The sequence below is a fragment of the Diuraphis noxia genome, unplaced genomic scaffold (genome assembly GCF_037042655.1).
Source record: "Diuraphis noxia isolate RWA-SAM2 unplaced genomic scaffold, SU_Dnox_SAM2 contig0004, whole genome shotgun sequence".
NCBI lineage: Eukaryota > Metazoa > Arthropoda > Insecta > Hemiptera > Aphididae > Diuraphis > Diuraphis noxia.
In genome coordinates, this window is record NW_028301714.1 from 31,261,334 (window position 1) to 31,289,220 (window position 27,887).

Here is a 27,887-nt window from a genome sequence, read left to right on the forward strand (position 1 = left end):
ATATTTATCATAATTTTAAATTTCTATAGGTATATGTATAATTTAGAAAAATGATCTGGGATTTTTGTTTGAAAGTAAAAACAGGCTTTTTTAAATTGGACTTTATTATGTATTCCGAAGCGCCATCTTGTGTAGTAAGTATACATTAATACATTTCATTTGATTGTTCGGTTTCGGAATAAATTGAATGCAACAAAATAAATAATATTAAGTTTCTCTTCATACTAATTGTACAGAAATTAGTAATTTAATTTATACAGTGTTGATAATTAGGTACACCAGAAATATGTTTTTCCCATAGACATTTGAATTTTGAGTATGTTAAATTTTTAATTATAGGTAGTCCGAAATTCGAATCAGTTTTGATGAAAAGGGTTGTGGAAATTAGTATTGGCTATAGTTAAAACTTAAAAGCACTGATTAAAAATGGAGTGAAGGGGAATTGAGTCCCCTTTATTATTTAAGGAAGAATTATACGAATTCTTTAAATTACCTAAGTCTTCAAAGTCCGGAGGGGACGCTAATCGAGAAATTTACCAACGAGATTTTTAATATAAATTAGATTTTATTTGGATTATAAAAATATATAAAAATTAAAACACCTTTCAAATTTAAATATATATTTTTTTAAGATTTCAGGTTATAAAATGCAATTTAATTTTATGATCAGGCATAATGTGTATAGGTAGGATCATTTTTCTTAGGAGGACATTTGATTTTACTTCATAATAATATAAACTTTTTGTGAAAAATTTGGTATTTGAAAAAAAATAATATTAGGTATAGACCTTGAGGGATTCTTAAACACTTTGTGTAGATGGAAATGACTTAGGTAAGAACTCAGGAACGCTCCTATATTTTTGGAGACTATAGTAGTTCTTCTTCAACATTTTCCCCTCTTAAATCTCTGCTTAAAAGTATTTTTGATGGATTTCGAGTTTTAACTGTAACATATTATTAGTTTATGAGCTTAGCTAGTAATCTAGGAGAGGTGGGTGATGACGCCATGTTCTATACCATGAATATGATATTTTCGGGTCGCTGTCTTTCCATCAGATGATATTCAGATCGTGTCGTATAATATACTACGGGTGGTCAGTGTTGTGAGTATTGAGTAATTTCCATAATAATTCCGAACTCAACATTATAGTAATATCATTAATATATCCATTTGACCATAGGTAGTCAATATTATGAGAGTATTAATATATACCTAATAAATTTAATAATAACATTATTACTATGTGTTTAAATAAAATGCCTATGTATATTGTATATGAAATAAATTAAAACAAGGCTTATAACACGTTTGTTAGATTTAAATTTTGAATATGTACTTATAATGATCATTTAGATACCACAAGAATTAAATATATATATGATATAAGTATAATTTTTTCAGAGAAAAAGTTAATTATTATTTAAATGTTTTGGAAAATGTATTACGAGTATTAAAAAAATAAAATAGTTTGGTAAGCTTTAAACTAGGTACATAATATTTATTTACCTATGTAATTATATACTTTTCAAGGTAAAGTTACTGAATTCCATAACAATTTTGTATAGTCTAAAATTTACCTATTGAACAATTTCTACTTCATATGATTTATCCGTTGAAGGTTTCTAAATATTAGTTCAATGATCGAAATGCAGACGGCTATTGCGGGTAATGCATGATATCGGGTTACCGCCTGCGTGGAACGGACGGAACCTGCAGTATCAATCGATTCACCACTTGATGACAATCGTTTCGGTAAAGCCGCTAACGGTTGTAATGATTTAAAAGACTTAAAATTACCGGAATACGGTTATATGTCTCTAAATCAATTAAATGACCTAGTGGCGACTTCCCCGTTGAAATCGTGGTTAGCGTCAGAGGCGTAAGATATAAGGTAACCGAACTTTTTTCTCTGGTTCACCATTGTTAATTTTATTTAACTTTTTAACACACAATAGTAAACGCTATTTTCAAATAATTTTATTAATTTACACGATCACGTCTTTCTGCATAGACGATCTGCGTAGTCTTTTATACTCGCTACGTTGAACGTCTATACAAAAAGAAAATAATGACACGTCTGCCCGCAAGATTAAACATTGAGCTCCTTACAGTACGACTTCAATGATGAAGTTTTCAAACTTTAAATTAATAGATGTTCTGATAGACAAAATAATGAAATTCAACTTGCACAAAAAGGGAAACAAAAATTTCATAAACAGACAAATAATGTATCGTCTTATTGATGTCACTTTATGATTAGAACTAGGTGACCGCCCATTTCGTGGGCGTATTGAAAAAAGTTCAGAACTACATCAAGAGCTGTTTTTAGAAATGATAAATTTGCTTAGTAAATATGATCCTGAATTAAAATATCATTTAGATAATGGATCTAGGAATGCGTTATATACGAGTAACCATATTCTAAATGACCTAATTTCATCAATTTGTAATATTATTCAAAGGAAAATGTCTACTGAACTTCGTGGAGAAAAATTCAATCATTGCGGACAATACTAGTGACGTTGGTCACAATGAGAAAATATCTTTTATTATCCCATATTATTCATCCGAGAAAAAAAGACCAGTTGAAAGATTTTTTTGTTTAAGAAGATTATCACATGGAGATTCTCAGACTATTTTTTTGAAATTATGTGATGTATTGAACCTTATAGGTATTCAATGGTATAATGTGCTATCAGTGCTATCAGCTTCGACGGTGCTCCTATAATGTTTGGTCATGTACCAGGCGTCCAATCTAAATGTAAAGAGATGATCAGATGAATCCAAAACTTTTTTTATGTTCATTACTTAAAGCTTGTGTCAGTAGATTTCATTGGAAAAGAAAACCATGTGACATTTGAATTATTTTGTTACCATTTAATTAGTTTATAATTTAATTGAAGGTAATTGTGTACGTCATGCTATATTAGAGAAAATTACAATTTCAATGAATATAAAGTTAAAAACATCGAAGACACTGTCAAATTACAAGGTGGCATACGGTACTGATGTAATTATTTAGCTATATTAAAAGCATTGGAGGAAATATAAGACTCAACAAATCTTCCAGATGTAAGTGCCAAAACAAAAGGTTTCATTTATTCATTGAAAACTTTTAAATTGGTTTTTGCTATGTGTATTTTAAACCCTATTCTAAATTTAGCGAACAAAATTGGTGCCACATTACAATCATCTAACTTGTATCTACATACAGCGGTTACACCAATCACTGCTTTGAAAAACTCTCTTCAAACGATGAGATCAGATGAAACGTTTAAAACAATTTTTATGGAAGATGAAACTAAAATAGCTTGCACTGAAATTGATGTATCCATACTTGAAGTAAAAATAAGGCGTAAAGTATTAACTAAAGTAGATTATAAACATCATTCTGAACATTTTTTTGAAAATACAAAAGAAGAAATGAAGATAACTGTGTTATTAATAAAATATTAAATAGCGTCAAAGTTCGTTTTAATCAAGATACATTAAATTCAATTACTAGTGTTGGTAACTTATTAAATGCAGAAATAGAAAAAAAAACATGTACAAACAATTTCTGATACATTTAGTTAATCTTTTGATCAACTCAACACTGAAATTAGACTATTTACACAAATAAATGGCACCAAGAGGAAGTAATAATAGTACAATTACTCAGTGGTTGAATTGGATAACTAAGGATAGAACAGACTGATTGAGAACTTTTGAAAATATTTTGAAATTATACAAGAATGAACTACCTTACCAGTTACTAATTGCATTTGTGAAAGAGTTTTTTTTCGAAAATGGAAATAGTTAAAAGTATATTACGCACTACAATGGCTCAAGAAAGGTGCCTTACTGACAATATCACAGAGGAGATTACCATTATAAATGTAAATTTGATATTCTTTATTACAAATCAACGATTTTAAATAATTTTATTTATTATATTTTATTATTTGTATTTTGTACTTACACATTGCTAGTGATGACATTAGTTGACTTCCAAATCAACAATTTAAAAATGTATATATTATATCATTTTTATTATAACCTTGATTACGCACATTTTTAATCAAGCTTAATTTTAAGTTACTAGTAGTAACCTAAGCCTGTAAAATTGAAAAGGAAAATGTGCATAATTAAACGGGAACCAATTCAGCTTACCTTAATAAAATACCTTTTTCAAACGGCAACCAATTCGGCGCGTGGGATTGGAGCTCGAGAACCAATTCGGTACCAGCCCTTTGCAATTGTCATGTCTGTCTACGAAACCGGATACTATAACAAATGATAGTATATAGTTTCGTTAATTTTAAAACCGGTAATTATTCCTCCGTTTGGTAGGTGATATGTTAGTCTTTGGTGTAGTTCAGAGCACCGAGCACTACTGAATTCAATTATTTCTGTGAAGAACCGATTATCTACCATTTGAGCATCTTCTAAAAGAGAACACCTACTTATAAAGTAGTTTATTATTATTATTGAGCATGTTTTATAAGGTGTTAGATAGGTATCTGCTTTTTGTAAGAGTTGAATTCTTTGAGTTTTAATTTCTGATGGTGGTTCGCATGGTTCCACAGAGAGGCTATTGAGTGATGTTATATATTGATTTCGGGTCCATTACAGTCATATTCAATAAAATTATGTGCCCTGGGTAGCAAGAAGATTAGTTGATGTGTGAAGTTAATTATGATTATGTCGAATTTTGAGTATAATGTTTTATCTTAAAACTTATAAATATACATGGAGTAGAATACAATGGTCACTAAGACACACGTAATATCATATACCTAAATCGTTTTAATATTTAAAAAAAAATTCTTAATAATATGCATGATTTATGTAACTTTTTAAAATTATTGTAGATCGTTATTGTTTAGACAATTTTTTTTTACCTTACCAATAAATATTGTACTTTTACTATATGAGTATTATAATATATTATATATTTTTTGTTGGTTTTCGCATACCTCAAAATATTTTCTATTCGTTTACCTTTAATATACGATTATTTGTCAAATTATATATTATCGTATTTATTGTTTTTATTGTTTTTTTTCGCTAATTTTGATTAATATATAGCGTCTATGATTTTACTTCAAAATATTTTTATGATTTATCAATTCATACTATTAATGTGTTTTACATATGTTTTATTTTATAAAATTGTTTTGATATAGGCTTATTTGTATAAGATATCTATTAAATCATTTTTATTATTTATTATTTTTGCACTTTTCTACAAAAATGTATTATGTTTATGCTTATTTATAGACTAGTTTATCTTAACTGATTTACATGATTACGTCTTCCTGCATAGACGATTTGCGTAGTCTTTTAAACTCACGTTTGAACGTCTATACAAAAAGACAACGACACGTCTGTCCACGTGATTGAACATTGAGCTCCTTATAATGTGTAATGTTGTGTGTGTGCACGCGCGTGTGTATGTGTGTGTACGTGTATGTGTGTAATATCTTATCGTTATATTATTTTATCCTACTCAATATTTGTAACTTATTCTTAACCTAAATGGCTAATAACTATTATAATTATTTTATTATTCATTTTAAATTTAAAAGAGATAATATGATGGATTAGGTGCACATCAATACATGATTGACGACCGAACACTGAAATGGTCGTGGCCAGTGGCCACTGAAGTTAAGATCGAAACGCAGATCGTCTCGTCGGCACTGCATAATATATTCGGCCAGCCGAAGCGGACAATGCAACAATCGAGCCACGTTCTCGTGGATCAGCCGAGACGTCGCCATTATAGTTTGATGCCGCGAATATCGCTATGCGGTTTACTTCGACCGACATCGAGAACGTCACATCGCGAGTTTCATCCGAGACATCGGTGTTTGAAAAAAGCCAAGCTAAATCTCATGCTCAATATAAGCGCATGTCAGTTCAGATCAGGTTACCACCGTGGTACAACATTATGGAAACAGACGGGGCGATTTGTCCGACGATTATTTTTTTGCACTTGATATAGATATGGTCTATAATATACGAGTATACTTTCTCATTTCGTGCAACGTTGTCATTTTTTGGTCTGTCTATAACCAGTATAACCTGCAGAAGATCGGTCATGTAAGCTACTAATAATAATCGTATAGGTACGTATATATACTTATATTTTCGAGTACGTATTAACGAGTAGGTACCATACACATTCATCGTTTGTATGAATATTATTAATTTTTATCTACACAGTACACAAAATAATAGTATAATATTATAACATGCTATTATCATATTATAATTTTGTGCTTTTCAAGATGAATTAGTAGTTAGATACGCTGCTGTCCCACGTAAAATTGAATTTCTTCATTTTCAGCTTAGTGTAACCACCATGGAGTAATTTATAATGACTGATAGTATTTTGCTTTGTGCTTAAGTTACACTAATTTGACGTTGAACGGTGGAAGGCGCATCTAACTACTAGGAATCTCAAAAAAGCGGGGAAGTCGTGGATATCGCTCTGCTGTACTGTAGGTTACAAGTGGATTACTGTAATGGATGGAATTAAATTTGAATTCAATGATATTATATTATCATTGTATACCTACGAAAAATGATTCTTTGCAGAGACGATTTATCTGTCTAGGATATACGAGTATTATAAATTATTAAACATTTAAAAATCTTAGATTTAAAAATAAAAAATTCTCAAGAATTTCTACCTAAGAAAATTTGAAAATTGCCGTAATTTTTACGTATTTAGTCAACATTTGAACTTTAAATGCTTATAAAAAAAATCGTGCCTTTGTATTTTCAATATTTTTCCGTTGATCCATCTGATTGAACGAGGTACTGAAGTCGAAAATCGAAGCACTTTTACTGCCCCAAAACGTGATGACAGACATAAAAAAAAATTTTTAAAAAAACACACACATCATGGTAAAATAACAAAAATAAAATAATATAATAATATGTGATTATTATTATGTTATTGTGAGTAGATAGCAATTAATAATGTATGAATACAATGAATGCATAAAATACCTATACGTTAATATTTACACGGAGTACAAGATTTTGTCGAAAATGGTTTTCAATAAAAAATCAAGTATTTCTTTGATTTATTTTTATTTTTCCTGATTATTAAGAGAATTAGTCGCTGAAACTTTTAATTTTTTTAGATTAGACTAATTATTTTTTAGATAAAATTAGTTATTGGAATAATATAATATTTATTAAATACTTTATTCTACGTATCAGGCCTAGAAACCTTGCAACCTTATAATTGCCCGTTGCTTACATGGAAATGTTAGCAATGTTAGTGATTGCCATTATATACATTCATATATTTATATCAATTCAATTTGTAAGTATAAGATATAAATATAGTAACTTTATACAAATTTCCTCAATTTTTTTCTTAAATATTGATCAACAGAAATAAATCCGTTAGGTAGATTATACCGTGATTCGAGATGTGTTCGAGACGTGTTCTGTGGTATGTGAGAATATAACAACACTGTCAGAGATTGTGGACCGCGTCATCAGGACTTTCCACTGATTCACATGTTGATGCGCACTGAAATGTAAAAAAACATATGTAAACAATTACTGTTGCTGTGAAGAATTAATATGCAACAGTACCTTCGTTACTACGTTACGATACGTTAGTGTCCGTTTACAAAGCAACAAATCTAACAGTCTAACACATAATACTAAATATTATTTATTGGGTACGTACTATTTAACACTAAAATATAATATAATATGCGGTCAACCGTTAAACGTCACTTAAACATAATATTTTTTATTTACTTTAATCTTCTATACCTTCTAATTCAGAAATTGGTTCATAAAATAGCGGTTAGTTTTGAATATATTTATATCTACACGACTACACGCAATGCTGTATTTCTGTGTGAATATCATGATTTATTCCGATTTTTTATCTCCTAGCCAAAAAAAAAAAACAAAAAGAAACTCTAAAATATTATTCAGTATCATAAAGTAGGTAGTTGAGTAAAAAAAAGTTACTAGATATTAGTTTACTTTGCATGTAAATTTATAGTTTTGGTATAATAAATATTGTACCCAATAAGAACCTTTATTTTTGCTTGATAATTGTGAGTTGTGACAGTAATGAATTAATGGAGATACTTATTGTAAATAACTCGGAAAAATATCGCATCTAACTTAACCATTTAATAAAATATTTAACCAAGTAACATAAATATTAAATTGTATCTAGATATATTTTTATATTGTTATTCGTTATGTATCTACTGGTTACAATCTAATATCTATAATCGTATATATATATTACATAATAAATTAAAAACCAAAATTTCCATTTGTTCTACTCTTGAATTCCAAATTTCTAGTTAATAGAAATGTATTAAATATAAATTCAAAGAAAATATTATAATATATAAGAACTTAAATTGTCCTTAATGTTGTTAATAGACTATATTCTTAAATCTTAGTTCTCTTAAAGTTTTAACTGGATTCTCTGTAAATACAATTATTTGGTTTTTTTTTCAGTTTTACTATGAAATTAGAACAAAATTGTATTTTCTTGACGTTCTTAATCAGTGTAGCTATTGCTCGATACAACAATGGTAAGTTATGTAAAATAATATAAATAAATAGAAGTGTAGAATATAGATGTAATATTATAAGCATCAAGATAATATTAATCCATACTGCAATAAATTCAACATAGTAAATACTAACATTTTAGTCTCAGATTCCAGAATTCAAGTTCTTGAGGTATTGAAGATATACTGAAAGTCTGAAACTAAATAATAAAGCGCACTATCGCGGCCGTCCAGCTATATTATACAAGCTAGAACTAAATATATATATATATATATTTTATTCATATAATTCTCGTACATTCCAGTCTCCAATACATAATTATCTAAAATATTATTTCAATCAATAATCAACGTAAATAGTTCTATATAAAATGTCATTTAAACAAAAAAATGTATCATCTTATATTGACAAATTATTATATAGAAATTAACATCTATTAGGTAGGTAATAAAAAAAATTCAGTTCAATTATTTTCATAATTTTCGTAGTTACTCTGAGTTAATACATTTGATTGGTATCAAATGTTAATACTATTTTCGACGTTGTTGTTTATATAATATTATTATTGTTGTTATTATTTTTATTATAACTATTATTTTTAACAGAATGCCTTACACCAAATGATGAGAATGGTGTTTGTATTGATATTAGAAATTGTCAAAAATTACGATTGCTACTACAAGATCAAAATATCACTGAATCGACATTGAACCTTCTTCGGAATTCAATTTGTGGGTTTGTAGGTACAACTTCAAAAGTTTGCTGTCCTTTGGATAAAACAATTCCAGAAGCTAAATTTCTATCACAAACCTCGTGTGGACACAGGAAGCTCCCTAGTTCTCGAATAATTGGAGGCAGTCAATCTGAATTAGGTTAGAATTTGAATAAAATTATACATTTCATTATAATAGTTTACTTTTGTTTAGGTGCTTGGCCTTGGATGGTAGCTCTTGGATATCAAAATTTAAATATAAACAATAATAATCTACAGTGGCTGTGTGGTGGAACGCTAATCGCAGATACATACGTATTAACATCCGCCGAATGTGTAAAAAATCGTGTTAATATAAGACTGTAAATAAATTTATCGATTTTTTAATGGGCTTTCAATATGATTATATGCAAATATTAATAAATATTATTCAAATTTTTAGGACCACGGCGCGCTTGGGTGAATTAAATTTGGATCCTAACGTCAATGACGGCACAACTCCATTGGATGTTCCAATTGAACGTATTATAATACACGAAGGATACAACCCTGAAAGAGTTATCAATGATATAGCATTACTGAAATTAAGCCATAGTGTATCTTACACTCGTACGTTTTTCCATCATGGATGTTTTTTAAATTACTGATCATGCCACACTTGACAATGAAATTCATTGTACGATATGGTTATACATAAATATTATATTTCCATCGTGGAATAATTTGAAATATTTGTATATATTTCCAGAATTAATCCAACCAATCTGTTTGCCAGTCTCATTGGATGTAAAAAATATTAATTTAACAGCAACTACTATGCCATTTGTTGCTGGTTGGGGTTCCACCGATCCTTCGTCAGTTTTAAGTAAACATAAAAATATACTAGCCATGTTGCATGATAATGAATAAAGTAATATTGAGTAGTATTATTGATTATAAAATAAAACACTTACATTTATTAGAATACCTAAATGGCTACATGTGTTTATAAAATTACAATAATGTATACATGTTATAATATTATTATTGTTCTGTGTCAGGTGAACCACGCAATACATATTTGCTGGAAACTCAAATTCCAATAGCGAATACTACGAAATGTAAGCAATTATACGAGAAAAACAACATTGTAATCGATAGCAGAATTATGATTTGTGCTGGACCTCAGGAGGGAGGAAAAGATGCTTGTCGAGTAATTTCCTTTTTTATTTGTATATGTGAATGGAATATTTGGGCCTCATGATTTTAATGATGAATATTTCAAATCCATTTCAGGGTGACTCTGGTGGACCTTTAATGTTTCTCATAAAAAATAAATACTATTTGATGGGCATAGTATCTCGTGGACCTAAAATATGTGGTGAACCAGGTTATCCAGGAATATACACCAGGGTGTCTTTTTTTACCGATTGGATTGTAAAAAAAATGAACAGTTAGCTATGAGCCTTTAATAAATTTGGAACTCTTTAAATGTTTAAATGTTCATATTATGCTAAAGTGTAGCTTTATTAAACACGTAGGACGTAGGTAGGTCATTGATGCAGAGCGAACAATATAATTTGACGGCGCCTCCAATTAATAATAATTTTTAAAATTCAATAGTTAAACAACATTGTAAAATTTAAGAATGGTGCTATGAGTTGGTACCGCTATTTGGTTATTTTTCATTTAATAATAAATGTATAATTCAGTTGAATAACACTACTAAAAAGACAGTTAATGCTATGGGATTAAAGTAGTTTTAAAGAAAACTGTGCCTTTTAATTTATAATTATTTATTTCATGTTTTACAACCTTTTCCCTTACAAAAAGAGGAATTACTAAGTATTTAAAAAAATAAAATAAAGCCTCAAGATATTGTAATCTCACAACAGTCACAAGTTAGAAGAATTTTAAAAAATGGTACATAAAAGTTAACGATTCAAATGGTTTAATATATAGTTATAATTTATAAAAATTAATATTAAATATTATACTAGGTATTAACTAACTATAATGATAGATTTTTAAAATATAGTATAAGATTTGTTTTTAATTTTTGTGTACCTATTATTTTAGTATTTATGTATAATTTTTTTCAATTATTTATTTGTAAATATAATTATATAAACATTTGTTATAATTTATTTATACCTACTTACTTTTAGTATTTACTTTTTAGGTACATTGGTACTTTGAACAAGTACCAATGAAGTAAATTGTAATAAGACCTGTACATTAGAGTGGGGGGACGCCACTATGGTTAAGGGCGATCTCGACTAGTTGTTAAATAGTTATTTGGGTAAGTGAGGCCCGATGGAGACCTGCTCAGTGTGCAAGATTTGTGGTTATTCTAATAAAGTGAATTGTCTCTAAATTGTTGCTTGTTGTTATTTAATAATCAATCATTGGATTCTTAAGTTCAGGCTATAATGTATTGTAGAAGTTAACAATTGTCATGAAAAATACATTTTTTTTACCTTTTATGGAGAATTAAAAATAGTTAACAGTTCGTTACCTAAATATATATAGGTGTACTCTATCCCTTTATTTAAGGAGGTAGGCTGGAGTCCTAAATATATTTTATAGAAAAATGAGATCCCTATTGTAATATATGTTATTTGCAACTATACAATTACCCCCACACAGATAAAAGTTGTAATTTATATGAATTATTTAAAAAAGATTAAAATTTGGAATAATTTATAGTGAATAAAAATATTCTTTGTTTTATCTGAATCACATAAAACTATAACATTTACAGATATTATACCTAATATAATAATTAATAATATTCAACATCAAACATTTTACACATACAGTATATTTCTTTATTCTGACATTTTTAAATTTAAACTGTAACTCTTTATTTCCATATAATAACAGTAAGCATAAAATATACACAATGGTCTATACTCTATAAGTAGGTAATATGAAATATTAGAATAATAATAGAATACCTAATAATATTAGAATATATTTAAATAGTTATGACGATTACAAATCTATATGTCCATTCTTTAGAGCAAAGTTATTTAAAATATTTTCTGACTTGATAAAATTTGAAATATCTCTTTCAATAGGTATGTAAAATTGGCATATTTGTAAATCTATCCTGGTTTACAATAGATCTGGTATATGTTTTTATTCTCCGCATGGTAGAGAAGGAACGTTCACAAGAAGCGGAGCTGATGGACATAGTAAAAGCAACTTGCTGAAGTTTATGAATTTCTAGCTTAAAATAATTTGCGAATTTTCGTAATTTTTACGTATGTTGTCAAAATTAAAATTTGAATGATTGCAAAAAAAAATTGTGACTATGTATTTCTTTTATTTTTCAACTGCTATTGTAAAAATATGTTAGGAGCTTTGTATTAAATTTTCAAATCTTAGATATAAAAGGAAAATTTTTTGAATCTTGAAAATGGTATTGTCCAATTTGGAAGTGCGAAAACTTCAAAAGTAGGTATTTTTTAAGTTTTGATTTTACCAATTTAATAAACGCTAAAAACTGCACATTAAAAAAAAAAAAATTAAAAATATTCAATTGTAAGTATTTTTTTTTTTTTAATGCGCGTGATAAAAAAAATGAAGTTTTTGAAATTTTTCATCGATAACTTCAAAGTGAAGTTTGAGCGGGATTTTTTTTACATTCTTATAAAGCACCGTAAAACACATTTTGAAAAAAATAAAATTTAAAAAATCGATAGGCTGCTAAACTAGAATTATGCCAATATTTAATTATCCGAGTTGAGTCCCTTGGAGATCATTGTAAGCAGATTCTACTGTAATAGTAATTTGACCCTTTATTGACATAAAAAACAGTACTCTTAATCATAATATAACAATATTGCGTTATTTTTTTATTGTCACTCTGCTGTTTAAATTAACCTATTATCAAATTTAAATTTAAATATATTATCTATGCACCCAGTTGGGCTGTTTTTTTTAGAAAAATTACTTATGACTTACTCTTAATTCTTTGAATACATATGTCAGGTTATTATGAAATCAAACTAAATGTTAGTAGTCCATCTAAATCAATCATCAGATTTTCCCAGACTCCAGAGGTGAGTAGTGAAGCCCACCTCACCACTATTGATTCTGTGATTCAATATCATTCAACTTCAGGTATCGACAGTAAAAGTCAGGTTCATAGCACTACGTCTTGGGTCGTCTTCAGTTGTGTGCCTTTTATTGTACTTTCAATGTTGTAATCAAGGTATCATCCACTAACCGTGATTTACTGGTAAATTACTTAAGTTGGGTCGAACTAAAATTTTAGAAACGACACATAGCATATGATGTAGGCATATAGTAAGTTGTGTGAACCCAACTTAAAATGTATAACCACCAAAAGACGACTGAGCCACTGACTACTGAGTCACTGACTACAAAAGTACAAATTAGTAAAATTTAAAATTAGGTGCCAAAGACACGATACCAAGTGGCAAGTCGGTGCAGGATTGCCATCTACTGGTTAGAAATTAGAATAAATATAGCCAATATAGGCAATGGTCGTTATCGTCCATAACAAGATCTAAGAAGAGATTATGTTACTAAGTAGTTACAACTTCGATTGTTTTGATAAATTTTTTTGTTTTTTTGTCTCATCGAATTAGCTTCATTGCTACTTCTGGAAGTCTGCCTCTATGGCCCTATATATTCATTTTATTGAATTCGTGCCTATATATAAATATATAATATTTTTATTTATTTCATCTTGCATGTATGATATAAATATATAATCATATTTCATATGAATTATGAAATTTTAACAACAATACTTTTTTTTTTTTTTTTTTATTAGCTATTAGTATAAAACTATGATAGCTCAACATTTACAGTCTATAAATTACACAACAAAATATATTACATTATAATATTATATAATAAAGCCAGCATCCAATATGAAGGAAATTACTAATTTAATGGCGGTAGTGGATTTTGTGTTTAGTATGGAGAAGATATTAAAAGGGATATTAAGAGTTTTAAATATGTTAACTAGAGTAATGCGTTTGGTCTGAAGGGCAGGGCAGTCGAAAAGTATATGAGATAAGTCACAGATACATTCATTTAGGTGAAGTGTGCAGAATGGAGAATCATTAAGGCCAAGTTTGAAGGAGTGGCTGGGTAGAAGGTGATGTCCAATACGTAGTCTATTAAATTGTACGATATATGGTCTATGTAAATGTAAGTTATTAAACCAGGGTTTTTTTAGAATATTAGGTGTGATATTTCTGTATCTTGAGGCGAATTCTGCAGGTAGGTTGTTCCAGAGAGAGAACCAAGTGTTGGTGGAGTGTTGTTTTATCAGAGAACAACAATACTATATTACTATATTATATAGTTCATTTTCAATGCCTTCGAATACTGTGGCGGTGCCTGGCGGTATTCATGTTAGCTAAAATAGTGCCGTCGAAAAATAAGCCACTTTTTCACGGAGTGTTATCACCTTCTCTTCTCTATATTATCCGCCATAATATTATTCTGTGATAATATCCGTTTGTGGTTGTGATAAGCTGGTATCTCTATTCTCTGACGTGCGTGGTGATAACGGCATTTATTAATTATTTCGTGAAAATAACAACAACAACAATAATAATAATAATTTTTCCATTGCTGTTCTTCGCCACGAAGAACGCACTACGCTATTACGTTACGGTCACGATTCACTGCGTTTATTAATGTTAATAATTACCATTTACCACGATGTGAAGACAAATTATTAATTCCGTGACATTAAAATAATTTAAATTTATCATCTTTAGATACTAGCTGATACGCACTGCGTGTAAAATACCATAATAATATACAATTACACGGTAATAATAATAATATAGTGGGTGTGTGCGTGGTGTCGCTGCGTGTGCGTGCGTGTGGCAAGCCGTCGTGTTCGCGCGTTATCCGAGTTCCCAATTCCCAATCGGTTCGACCCGATAAAGAATAAATGCTCTGAGTGGCTGGCCTCCACCGCCGCTTTTCGACCGACTCGTCTAGATCATTATACGACGTGGCACGTTCAATGTTTATCATCCGTGTGTCACGCACCGCGTTGGTCTCGATCGCGATCCGCACTATGGACCGTCCACGTTTCAGAAGACGACACTCGACAACGTCCGCCGTCACCTCCTCTGTCGCCTACGATTCGAACGCCGACATCGTTTAACAGGTGTACATCACCACTAATCAGTACATCACCCCGAGTAGGAGATCCACGACGAGGATCAGTCAACCCGGGGCCAAAGTAAAGACCATCGCCGGTTGGACGCGGGACATGTAAAATCGGTCTTCCATCTGACATGTGTGGCGTCGACACCAAAATGGCCCAAACCAAAGCTCTGATATTGGTCGGCGGTTATGGCACTCGTCTGCGACCACTTACGCTTAGCCGGCCAAAGCCACTTGTCGAGTTTGCTAACAAGCCAATGATACTCCATCAAATCGAAGCCCTGGTCACAGTCGGTGTGCGAGAGGCAAGTACATTCGCCATCTTGAAATCAACAGTTTACCATGTCTTTGTGCACCTCTAATCGCCCCTCTAGCTATGTGACTTGTTATTTGACACTTCTGTGGTGTTTTGCACAAGGTAGTACCTCTTAGGCCAAATTTCAGTGCACCTGTGCACATTTGTAATAGTTTTTCAATGTTCTGTATTGTATTGCATATTATTAGTTTTGTATTCATAAAAACATATTTAGTTACCTAACTTTATTCATAATTTGAAATTCATATAAATTAGGTTTTATTACTATAACTTGATTTTATGGTACCTAACTAGCTTAAAAATATTATCTTTCATTACTTAACTAAGCCTATTATTATTTTTTGTCTTTTCGATTTTAAATGATTGTTGTATTTAGGTTATATTGGCTGTTTCGTACCGTGCTGAACAGATGGAAAAAGAGATGAGCGATGAAGCAAAGAAACTTGGTGTTCAACTAGTTTTTTCACATGAATCTGAACCACTTGGCACTGCTGGACCTTTAGCTCTAGCCAAACATTTTTTGGCTAACGAACAAAACCAGCCATTTTTTGTTTTAAACTCTGATATTATTTGTGAGTATCCATTTAAAGACTTGATTGCGTTCCATAAATCACATGGTCGTGAAGGTACAATTGTGGTGACTAAAGTTGAAGAGCCGTCCAAGTATGGTGTAGTGATGTATGATGAAGGCACTGGTCGCATAGAAAGTTTCATTGAAAAACCACAAGAGTTTGTTTCTAACAAAATCAATGCAGGCATTTATATTTTAAATCCATCTGTGTTAGATAGAATTAAGTTGGAGCCAACAAGCATTGAAAAAGAAGTGTTTCCGTTTATGGCACAAGACGGTCAATTATATGCATTTAACCTAAAAGGATTCTGGATGGATGTAGGGCAACCAAAAGATTTCCTAACTGGTTAGTTGTTAACTTTTATGGATTTCATGAATTTCTTTAATGCATTTAATATTTAAGTACCTATAATAACTGTTTATTATTTTCAGGAATGTGCATGTACCTGACATCACTAAAGAAACGTAGTCCAACTTTATTGTATTCTGCTGATGGTGTTATTGGCAATGTTCTAGTTGATCCAACTGCCACTATAGGTGAAGGTTGTAAAATTGGTCCCAATGTTACTATTGGTCCAAATGTAACTATTGAAGATGGTGCTTGTTTAAGAAGGTGTACCATACTAGCAGGGGCCATGGTTAAATCACATACGTGGTTAGACTCTTGCATAATTGGTTGGCGATCTGTAGTTGGATGTTGGGTGCGTATGGAAAATACTACTGTACTTGGAGAAGATGTTATTGTTAAAGATGAACTATACATTAACGGCGGACAGGTTTTACCACACAAATCAATCAGTACTTCTGTACCTGATCCTCAAATTATTATGTGATTAATTTTGTTTAATTTGTAAAAAATATTTTAATTATTATTAATTGTTAATTTTTATATCTTCATGTACATAATTGGGTTTTATTTATTTTTATTTATCAAATATTGCACAAAAAAGGTCAATCCTAATTTTTTTTGAGTAAATCCTAAGGCCAAACAAATAGAAAGATTAAAAATTATTCTTATATTAAACACATTATTATAGAACAGCCTGATGTTAGTCACCATAGTTAATAACTGGCCTTAACAGAAGGATTGGATCTTTCAGATTCCAGGGCACAGAGTTATATGATAATAAACATTTTATTATTGCAGAAATATTAAAAAGCTATTTATTTTGTAACCTATCATAATAAATTAGGTTAAGAAGCATGATTCATTCAATACTATGTTAAAAAATAAACATTTATTTTTTTATTGTTTGTTTAAATGTATTTAGTTAAAAACATTTGCTTATAATTATTTCATATAAATTAAAATTATTGAAATTGAAAAATTTCAACTTTTTGTTGTGTACTCAAGTGTTTTTTTTTTTTTTAAATTGATTTTTTTTCACATCTAAACAACAGTTTTATCATAATATGTATATTAGTAGAAATAATACTAGTTAAACAAAATTATTTATTAATAAAACTTATTTTTAAGTGGCAAAAATTAAGACTGTATGGTTTATATGTTCAATTATTTTAACTTACCAATTGTGGGTAATCTAGATATTTTCAATTTATAACAAGGATTATATTAAAATATATTATAAATTTATAACTTATGAGCAACACATAAAAATAAAATAGGTAAAAAAAAAACATTATTTAGTTATCTAATTCCTATTACAAATGTGTATTTAATCAATAATATATTTTCTTATATTTTTTTGTTACATGTATTCATTATTCATTTGTACAATTTACTAACACATTCATGGTAATCAATCTTGTGATTCATTTAACATCTTCTAAGGATAAAAGAAAAAAAACAAATTGGTCAATGTATTTTTTATTACTTATACCTATTAGATTTTATTCCAAAAGTATAATTTATTTAACTTTTTTTATTGTTTATTTTTATATAAATTTTGCAATATTCATAAATACAAATATGAATAATATGTTTCAAAAACACCTACTACATGTAATTTTGATTTTAAAACAAAAATATAAATACTTTATACATGAATTATATTTTGAAGGCAAACATTTTTCATTTGTTTTTTGACGACAATAAAAATAAAAATTATTGTGTTTAAATTTCTGTACTATTCTATTGAATAAAATTATTTATATTTACATACATGAAGTGTTTTAGATTTTATTTTAGATTCTGAACAATGCGATGAGTAAAATGGTTTAATTTTTATGTGCTTTTCTTTTTTAATTATCATTTCTGTAAACATTGATTTCTAAAGAGATAATTTTTTTTTTCAACATAATATTTCGCTTCTCAAAGATGGAAAAAACTACTGTGACTTAAAAAAAAATAAAGAATATAGTATCAAGTATATAAAATGAGAGTATAAATATTTGGTGAAAATTTCATGTATTTAAGGTAATTTGTTTGGAGTTATACCAATAATATTCTAATTCGTAAAAATTCCCATTTTTCCTTAATTTTTTTTGTTGTTTTTCCAGTATCTTGAGAACTACTGGGGATGTCAAATTTTGACCTTCTTATTTCAATTTAGATTCACTTTCCCACTAGCAAAACTATTGATGTTAAGAATTAAAGCATAATTTCGACTACTTATCGTGTACACAGGCACAAAATAAAAATTAAATAAATAAAACACATTATAAAATCGCTCAGTTTAGAATCTAAATTCTTATAATTTAATGATATGATTTTTTAATTATTTAATAATTTTTAATTTAACGATCAAATTCCAAAAGTTGATGACAAATTGATGTAAACTATTGCCGTAAGTCATTCTCAGTTGTCATATAATTGTATTGTAGTGATTTGGAGGGCAATTTCCTGCTTGTAAGGGAGATTTGATCTTCTCTAGTTAGGGGTGGACCCATTCGGCACAGTATTATTGAAAAAAAATCAGCCCTCTACCATTATTTTTTAGACTTTTAGACTTGAATAAATTATTCAAGTCTACTTATTTTTGTATTTTGATTACTTCCCAATCACCATAATAAACAAGTGATATATTTTTTTTAAACTTAAATTAATTTGAGACTATTAATTATTTGTTATTTATATTGCACTTTTAGTCATAAATCATTTATAGAATATTGAGTATAATAGAGAGGCTATGAGATCAAAAGTTGAAAAGTGGCCTAATCTACCATATTTTTAAATCACAAATATTCCTTTTTTAAGCTTGTATATTTGACTCTAGTGGTGTTACTGTTAGATCTATCTAACTAATCTAATTCACAAATATTACAAAAAAAATGCTTTTATTGTTCGAAATTCAATGCAATTCCCGATAGAAAGATAAGTGGCTGACAACTGGTGGTGTTGGCATGAAAGTTATAACATGGCCGACCATAAACAAAAAGATTCATGATATAATATGAAAAATTATAAATGTGTTTTTAACTGGTAAATTTAATGTTGACATGGTGTTTCCATTCAGCTTATGTTATCCAAAACTTTTATAACAAGGTTCAAAATGTTTGTCACACATGACAAATGATTTATAAACATCATTAATCATTCTATTCAATAACTTGTATCTAGATCTCTGTACCCAAATTTTCGCTGGCATTTTTGCTTATAGCACATTGGGCATTTTTGCTTTTTAAGCTTTGAGTATTTTTCCATTTTGAACTTTGAGCATTTTTCCTTTTATCATTTTTAATAAAAAAGTGAAGTTTTGCTTTTATCAATTTTGGCACTTTGTGGATTATTACATTTAAGCACATTGATCATTTTTGATTTTATAAATCGAGTAAGTTTAGAAAATTGAGCATTTTTGCATTTATAATTTTATACAAATCGTGAATTTTTGCATCACTTTTGACACTTTGTGAATTATTAAATTTAAGCACATTGAGCATTTTAAAATTTATAACTTTTAGCAAATTGTGAGTTTTTGTTTTTATCCCTTTTAGCACTTCGTGAATTTTTGCTTTTAGGAATTTGTGAATTTTTGCTTCTAGCACATCAGCATTCTTGCTTTTTGCACTTTGTTTGACTGAGGATTTTGCTACTTGAACTTTGAGCATTTTTGCTTTTAGGATTTTGGCACATTTAGCTCATTGAGCATTTTTGCTTTTTGCAATGACAATTTTTACATTTTAGCACTTTGAGCATTTTAACTTTTAGCACTTTCTGAATTTTAGCTTTTTGCACTTTGAGCATTAATGCTTCTTGCACTTTGAGCGTTTTTGTTTTTAGGAATTTAGCACGTTTGGCACATTGGGCGTTTTTGGCTTTAGCGAATTGTGCATTTTTGCTTCTAGCACTATGTGAATGTTTGATTTTAACAAGTTGTGAAATATTTCATTTTAGAACATCGAGCATTCTAGCATTTAGTACTCTGCGTAGTTTTGCACTTTGAGCATTTTTGCTTTTAGGAATTTAGCACATTTAGCACATTGAGTATTGTTGCGCTGACAAGTCCGTATGAGGGATGTTGTCGGACGCTCGGTCTTCAGAACCCTTGTGAGAAGGAATGTTTTAAGCAATACACAATTGTGATTATTTTATAACGAGTATATTATAATCAGCTAATATATGGGGGACGGGGAACACCGTTGGACTTGACGACGAAGATGGCTTGAGATGATGATTGACTTGACGTTGGACTACCGTGCTGCACGTCCCGAGATTTGTATCTCCTAGTTGAGCGTTCACGAACAGATGACCTTTAGGCCTTTTGCAATCGGTAAAAGCAACCGTGAGCAAAGCTGAGCTAAAAGGCAGAAAGATCGTATATAAAAGCTTAAAGCGCCGGAGCGGACGTAGAACACGGAACACGTGGAAACACACACAGTTTTCAAAAACAACGGCCGAATAGCACGTAGGACGAGTGCGTACGTAAAAAAAACCGCACACACACCGCAGCACGGCGGCGTCGGCAGACGCGTCGTTACCCGAACCAAGGTGACGAGCGCATCAGGCTGACCAACATTGCGGGTGGCCGAGCGTGGTCACCACTTGCCGCCAAACAGTGGCGGGTTTAAATGAACGAAAAGATCGAACATACTCCCCCTTGCAAGTCCCAGCTGACTTATAACAAAAGTTCGATCCGGTTAAATTGGAGTGGCAGAAATACAGCATGAGAGTCTGGCTTGATGAATGAACGGAGCAGCTTACTGGATAGATTGAGCCACGCATAAGCAGTACGTTTTTGAACGCAGCAGTCGAGCCGATGGACGGATCAGTCGAGCTGATGAACGGAGCAGTTGAGCCGATGGACGGAGCAGTCGAGCTGATGAACGGAGCAGTCGAGCAGAGCAGTTGAACGGAGCAGTTAAACATTGATTGAGCAGCGCAGTGGAATTGAGCGGTTGAGCAGTTGAGCAGATGAGCGGAGCAGCTAGTTAATGAACGGAGCAGTTGAGCAGTGGATAGGTATGTGCTCGAGCCTGAGCGGAGCTAAATATCACAATAGAAACAATTTTAATATCACAAATGGTTAATAATCAGTCTTATGTTACAATGTATATATATATTTTTTTTTAAATTTAACCTAGCTAAACAATTAAAAAATTACTACTTCCCTCACGGGTTTCCGAGGCTGAGCGGCCAGCGGAACATGTGATAGCAGGCTAAGTGGCTGATAAAATATAAACATTTTTTACACAATGAGTATAGCAGTGACACACAAACATAGGATGTAAACGGAAGCGGTGATTAGTAGTTCATCGTTATCTACGGATCAGTAGGCAACGGTACTGGCTTTAGTACTCACTGGTCTAGTGAACACTCCCTGGTTAGTGATAACCTTAGCTACCCGCACTATCTGGTCTGTGCCCGGATACACCTCTATAAATCTACCTAATGGCCAGGAGAGGGGAGGAGCGTCAATAGTCTTCGCTATTACCATATTGCCAACCTCAATATTGTTACCTGACTTGGTCCACTTCCCACGAGTTTGAAGAGTACTCAGGTACTCCTGTGACTAGCGTCGCCAGAAAACGAAACGACTGCTGGAGGAGCTTCCAGCGAGTACGCAAGGACGCTTGAGTATTAGAGGGCTCTGAATCGGGAATAGAAAGCAACGGTCTACCGATCAGGAAGTGTCCTGGAGTCAAACACTCAAGATCATTAGGGTCAGCAGACGCGGGAACGAGCGGGCGCGAATTCAATGCGGCTTCAACCCTGCAAAGAACAGTGGTGACCTCTTCCAACGTCCAAATCTGAGCATTTATGGTGCGAAGAAGTAAAGATTTAGCCGACTTAACAGCCGCCTCCCAAATCCCACCAAAATGGGGAGCACCAGGGGGGTTAAAATGCCAAGTACAGGGTAGATGCCCTGATATTTTATCTCTCTGATCAGAACGGCTGATCAACTGTCGCAGCTGTTTGGCTGCCCCAACAAAGTTGGTACCACAATCAGAGTAGATGGACGACGGTAGGCCACGAACCTATCCAACGTTAACAAAAACGCATCAGTGGACAAATCAGAAACGATTTCTAAATGTACAGCTTTCGTAGTCATACAAACAAAAACAGCTATGTAGACTTTACAAATTCGGGCCTTACGTAGACTCAGCTCCTTCATTTGCAACGGTCCCGCGTAATCAATGCTGACTATGGCAAATGGATGAGTTTCCTGTACGCGGAAACCGGGCAGATCTGCTATCATGGGTTGAGGATTGATCGTGGCGATTTTGGCATAGATCGTGCACTTTCGAATTACTCGATGGACGACAAGCCGGATACCAATTATCCAAAAACGTCTCTGTCCTAACGCGATAAGCAACCGTGGACCCGCATGACAAGCATAACGATGCCAATGACGGATAATAAGCACTGCAAGGTGAGATTCCTTGGGTATCAACATGGGATGTCTCCGACGCTCTGGCCAATTGGAGTTTGAAGACGACACCCTACACGAATTACCCCAAGGGAATCCAAAAATGGAGAGAGGCGAGCTAACCCCCTTTGACGAATTTCTTCACCTTTATTCAGATTGTTGAGTAATTCGCGTAGGAAGCACACCTTTGCGCACTCTTCACGACCGTACATAGAGCAGAATTCAGCTCTGACTGCTTCAAAAAACCAGTATCACAGTCCTTCTTCAGGCACCTCAACATGAAACTGCGTAGTCGAGCAACAACTCGAATCATATGGTCGTAGGAGGAAAAACGCGCGTACCACTCAGCTGGGGCCTGGCTTTGCGACAACAAACACACTGGCTGCACCTCAGGTAACTGATCCAGAGTTAACTTGACGATACCTTTCGGCCAGCTGTCGACAGGGGACGACAAAAAACTTGGACCCTTCCAATACAGTGTGGACTTCTCGAGTGCTGCCGGAGGAAGTCCACGCGAGGCGCAATCAGCAGGATTGATCTCCGACCGGACATGTAGCCACTGACAATTAGGTATTGATTGAATCTGGAACACTCGATTGGACACAAAAGTTTTGAATGATGTGTCGGGATTACTCAACCATGAGAGCACGATGGTTGAGTCTGTCCACGCGGAAACCCCTGCCACACCAATCTGATTCTACAGGATGCGCTTTAGTCTGCTGAGCCACAGAGCGAGCAGTACAGCACCACTCAATTCATGCCGAGGAATTGAGGTAGTCTTCATCGGAGCTAGTTTCGTTTTGGATCCAAGGAGATATGAGCATACATCTCCTGACCGATCCGTCACTCGCAGATAAACGACCGCAGCATAGCCCTTTTCAGAAGCATCAGAGAAACCACACAACACATAGACGCAACCGGTGGAGCAACCGATATAGCGCGGAATCTTGATACCCACAAGCCAACCCAACGATTGATAGAACTCCTGCCAATCCTCTTCAATGTCTGACGGAAGTTGATCATCCCAATCGATCTGCGCGAGCCATACTCGTTGCATTATTGTCTTCGCGTAAAATATGGTTGGTGCTAGTAAGCCTAACGGATCAAAGATCCTGGCGATTATGGATAACACACCGCGCTTGGTAGGGATCATCTTGAAGTTATTGATACTAAAGGAGAAATAATCCTGGCCATGGTTCCACCGCATGCCCAACACCTGCGTCGCATTATCTTGCTCGAACGCCAACGGATCTCCGGAACAATCTTCTGGTTGTAACTGACTCAGCAAGTCTGGAGCGTTACTTGCCCATTTCTTCAGCTGTAGACCGGATCTGGCAAGAGTATTTATCAAATTAGACTGAAGAGTTTTGGCTCATTTAGTGATCCCGCTCCAACACAAATCGTCCATATATGTTGGATTGTAAAAAGTGTTCTTGACATCCAGTAAGTCTTCACACTCCACGTCAATGTACCGGAGGACACGCAGAGCTAAATAAGGAGCACTATTTACCCCGTAGGTGACCGTGTTGAGTACATATTCTTTGATAATGACTTGAGGTGAATCTCTCCACAGGATATATTGGCACCCTCGATATTGCGGTAACAAGTCAATCTGACGATACATCTTACAGATGTCAGTCGTGAACGCCACTTTATGCACCCGGAAACCAATTAAAACATCGACAATATCCTGCTGGAGCTTCGGGCCAACCAACAAGCATTGGTTGAGTGACACCCCGGAATGGCATTTCGCAGAAGCGTCGAAAACCACCCTTAACTTTGACACCTCTCCTTCCACCTTCTGAACCGCATGGTGAGGTATGTAATACTGGCCTGCTTCTTCCGCAATAGATATGTGGCCCAACTCTTCATACTCCTGCATGAATTTTTGGTAAGCGTTGTACAAGATTTAATCGCCTGCAAGCTTCCGCTCCAAATGCAGAAGGCGATTTAGAGCCACTTGACGCGAGCCGGGAAAGCATTCAGTTGATCGACCAGAGCGAAAAGGGAGAGGGACGGAAAAACGACCCCGTGAATCTCGGCTCATCTCAGCCTGAAACAACTCTTCACACAAGCCATCTTCGGTAAACTGAGGCGGAGCAGCCTCAGGTTCCTCAACCTTCTAAAATCTCTCCATGATGGATTCAAAGGACGGCACCAATGATACCATGGATTGTGCGCCCAACCGAAAACGGAGCTGTAAACAGAAGCGTACCCTGGACCCAATGACCTGCTCTTGTCATTCCAGACTTGAGGGAAGATGTCAGCACCGATGAGCATATCGACTGGAGCAAGTTTATCAAAGCTTGGATCCGCGAGCGCTAAATGTTTGCACCTTGCCCATAGCTGAGCTGGTAACTGTCGGGCTGGCATGTCGGAAGTTATCGCGGTCAGCACCCATGGTTTAACGTTGATGGATGGACTGGGATTGCCTCGAGGCTGGATCGTCAGCTGCACGATTCCCTGCACATTCGGAACCTTTTGGCCTGACAGCCCGGTAACAGGTACTGTCCAACGCGAAGGCTTTAAGCCCAAACGATTGCAACAGGCCGAAGTTATTGCACTTATTTGAGAGGCGGCATCAATCAGGGCTCGTACCGTCTGGCCATTCCCCATTGTGTTATGTACATGGATCAGAGCTGTCCCCAGTAGCACCGTAGGAGATTTCTGTCGACCTAGCATGGCCGCTGGCGGATTCAAAGCCGTTGGTTTTGACTCCCGATGTAGTAATGTGTGATGTCGACGTTTGCAAATGGAACATGAAGAAGGGCATTTCAACGACAATGTCCCTTACCAAAACTAACCATGCAAAGTCGATGGGTACACACGAAGTTATAACGTTCATCGATCGACCAAGCCTTAAACTTGGGACAATCAGCTAATCGGTGAGTACCGGAACAGGCTATACATTTTGACGGAGCAGTCTTCGACGAGGGTTTATGCGAAGTAGTGTCGGACGCAGACACCAAAGTGGATCTTACATCACGACGAAATCCAGTCTTCTTGATGTTGGTGAGCCTGGACGTTTTCAATAACTTGAATCCTTGTCTTAACAAACTTTAACACACTATGAATGGACGGATATTCTTCCTCGTTTTCAGCTTCAAACAAACGTCTCGATGACATAGGTAAACACCTAGCAGCCAAAGAAAACAATAAGAACGAAGACAAATCCGGAATACGGAGCGATTCCAAAATGGCAATATTTTCATCAAAATTTGATAAGAAAGTTTGCAAGGACACAAAGGTTTCGGAACTCACGACAGGAGTCGATAGTAACTTATCGATGATCAACGAAGCGAGCTTGCGCGGCTTATCATATCGTTCGACTAAGGCGTTCCAGGCTAGAGTATAGGTTTCATTCGAAATTGTATACCCCTTCACTACCTCTCGCGGATCAGCATGGAGGCATCCGATTAGATAATAGAATTTGTCGATGTTGGGAATGCTCGAACGTTGGTCTACTAAGGCCTGGAACCTATCCCGGAAAGCTGGCCAATTATGACATTCCCCATCAAAATATGGTAGAGGTATTTCCGGAAGCCTAGAAGGAGCCACAGTTCTTTCAACGAACGATACCGGACAGTCATTGGATGTGCTAGTGGAACAACTAGCATTATCACCCTGAACGTCATAGGAGACTTGTTGGATAGTGCCAACGCTTACAACCGGAGAAGGTTGGGCAGCCGCGCTCATAGCCTTAGCTTCGACCACCAGAACCCGAGTGGTAGTCTCTACCTCCAACGAAAACTCCCCCAACAAATCTAGTTCAGATAATATTTCCAACAGATTATTATTTTCCACGACAAAATTGGACCACAAATTATCAATGTCAGCAATAGCAATTGCTAGTTGAGTACGACTAGCTTGATCGGTGGCTGAACTAGTAGCCAATGCATGTATCTGCTTTATCAGAGCGATAACTGTATCTCTACGAAGGATCATTCGCTCCTTTGCACGAGCATCACGTTCATTAATAGCCATTATATCAACTATACTAATAGATAATCAACAAAAATAAACCAGAGCAGGAATATATTACTTGTTAGAAGTCAATAAGACTTAACGATATCAACCAGAGCTGGTTCAGATAATGAAACAATAATAAACTGACAATCAAATAGTTATAATAGCTGTACGATGCTAAGCCAAGGGACTGCGACAAATAGATTGTGTTCAGATCAACAAATAAACCCAAAAGTAAAAATCTAAACAGACAAGAGGCCAGCTGAGCAACAGCCTACCCTCAATATGGTTAACAATTAAATAATAGGAGAGCACCTACTATGATAATATTAAATAATACCCAGGTGTAACCGGACAATGCAATACCCAAAATATAAATCTGAAATTAATTACAACAATGATCCGGTTAAATAACCAGCTGTATCATTTATAACCTTCAGTTGATCAACATAAAGTGAATATAAAATAACAACTCTTAAAATAATATAAATAAAGTGACAATACAGTACCTGATCACTGGCACGGCCCACGACGCACACCTTGGTTTATGCTTAACAGTTTTATAAATATAAAGCTTATACAGTGAACACTGAATATATTACTGTTTACCCAATGAATTATGGTATAATAATAAAATAAAAGGCAGTAGCTTAACTAAAATGTAATACACCAGATAAGTGCTAACTAGACCAGCAGCTAGTGAGCAAAGCCTAAAGCTAATACACCAATTAAAAATCAATTAACAATTTTAACCCAGGGAGCACCGTACAATGAGATACTGTTAAGTAAATTATAATATTCAAAGTAAATTTAATCAAAGAAATGACAATAAGTAATTAACCACTTGA

General features: G+C 33.4%; 2 protein-coding genes and 1 pseudogene across 4 annotated transcripts; 2 read left to right on the forward strand and 1 right to left on the reverse strand.

The window, feature by feature from the left end:
• The first annotated feature begins 5,610 nt into the window (after window positions 1-5,610).
• Window positions 5,611-11,625, forward strand: LOC107171370 (venom protease-like). Of its 2 annotated transcripts, none has more exons than XM_089227439.1 (8): window positions 5,611-6,114; window positions 8,501-8,577; window positions 9,163-9,429; window positions 9,484-9,631; window positions 9,712-9,878; window positions 10,018-10,134; window positions 10,310-10,461; window positions 10,545-11,625. In XM_089227439.1, exons 2-8 carry the CDS (start codon window positions 8,508-8,510, stop codon window positions 10,704-10,706), a joined length of 1,083 nt encoding a protein of 360 aa, XP_089083565.1. In that variant the 5' UTR covers window positions 5,611-6,114; window positions 8,501-8,507; the 3' UTR covers window positions 10,707-11,625. The 2 variants fall into 2 exon arrangements, with proteins under 2 accessions (XP_089083565.1, XP_089083564.1); XM_089227438.1 differs by lacking the exon at window positions 5,611-6,114 and adding an exon at window positions 7,420-7,692.
• Window positions 11,626-14,840: 3,215 nt separating this feature from the next.
• Window positions 14,841-17,555, forward strand: Gmppb (GDP-mannose pyrophosphorylase B). Of its 2 annotated transcripts, none has more exons than XM_015513436.2 (3): window positions 14,841-15,724; window positions 16,112-16,652; window positions 16,739-17,555. In XM_015513436.2, exons 1-3 carry the CDS (start codon window positions 15,551-15,553, stop codon window positions 17,137-17,139), a joined length of 1,116 nt encoding a protein of 371 aa, XP_015368922.1. In that variant the 5' UTR covers window positions 14,841-15,550; the 3' UTR covers window positions 17,140-17,555. The 2 variants fall into 2 exon arrangements, with proteins under 2 accessions (XP_015368922.1, XP_015368924.1); XM_015513438.2 differs by having other exon boundaries at window positions 15,699-15,837.
• Window positions 17,556-25,092: 7,537 nt separating this feature from the next.
• Window positions 25,093-27,117, reverse strand: LOC149055957 (uncharacterized; annotated as a pseudogene).
• Between the last annotated feature and the right edge of the window lie 770 nt (window positions 27,118-27,887).

Excerpts from the sequence above, each read along its gene's own strand:
- Gmppb (XM_015513436.2), top strand. The coding sequence starts at position 15,551 with ATGTGTGGCGTCGACACCAAAATGGCCCAAACCAAAGCTCTGATATTG. Across the intron at positions 15,725-16,111 it reads TCACAGTCGGTGTGCGAGAG|GTTATATTGGCTGTTTCGTA; the intron begins GCAAGTACATTC and ends TGTTGTATTTAG. Across the intron at positions 16,653-16,738 it reads ACCAAAAGATTTCCTAACTG|GAATGTGCATGTACCTGACA; the intron begins GTTAGTTGTTAA and ends TATTATTTTCAG.
- LOC107171370 (XM_089227439.1), top strand. The coding sequence starts at position 8,508 with ATGAAATTAGAACAAAATTGTATTTTCTTGACGTTCTTAATCAGTGTA. Across the intron at positions 8,578-9,162 it reads TATTGCTCGATACAACAATG|AATGCCTTACACCAAATGAT; the intron begins GTAAGTTATGTA and ends TATTTTTAACAG. Across the intron at positions 9,879-10,017 it reads CCATAGTGTATCTTACACTC|AATTAATCCAACCAATCTGT; the intron begins GTACGTTTTTCC and ends ATATATTTCCAG.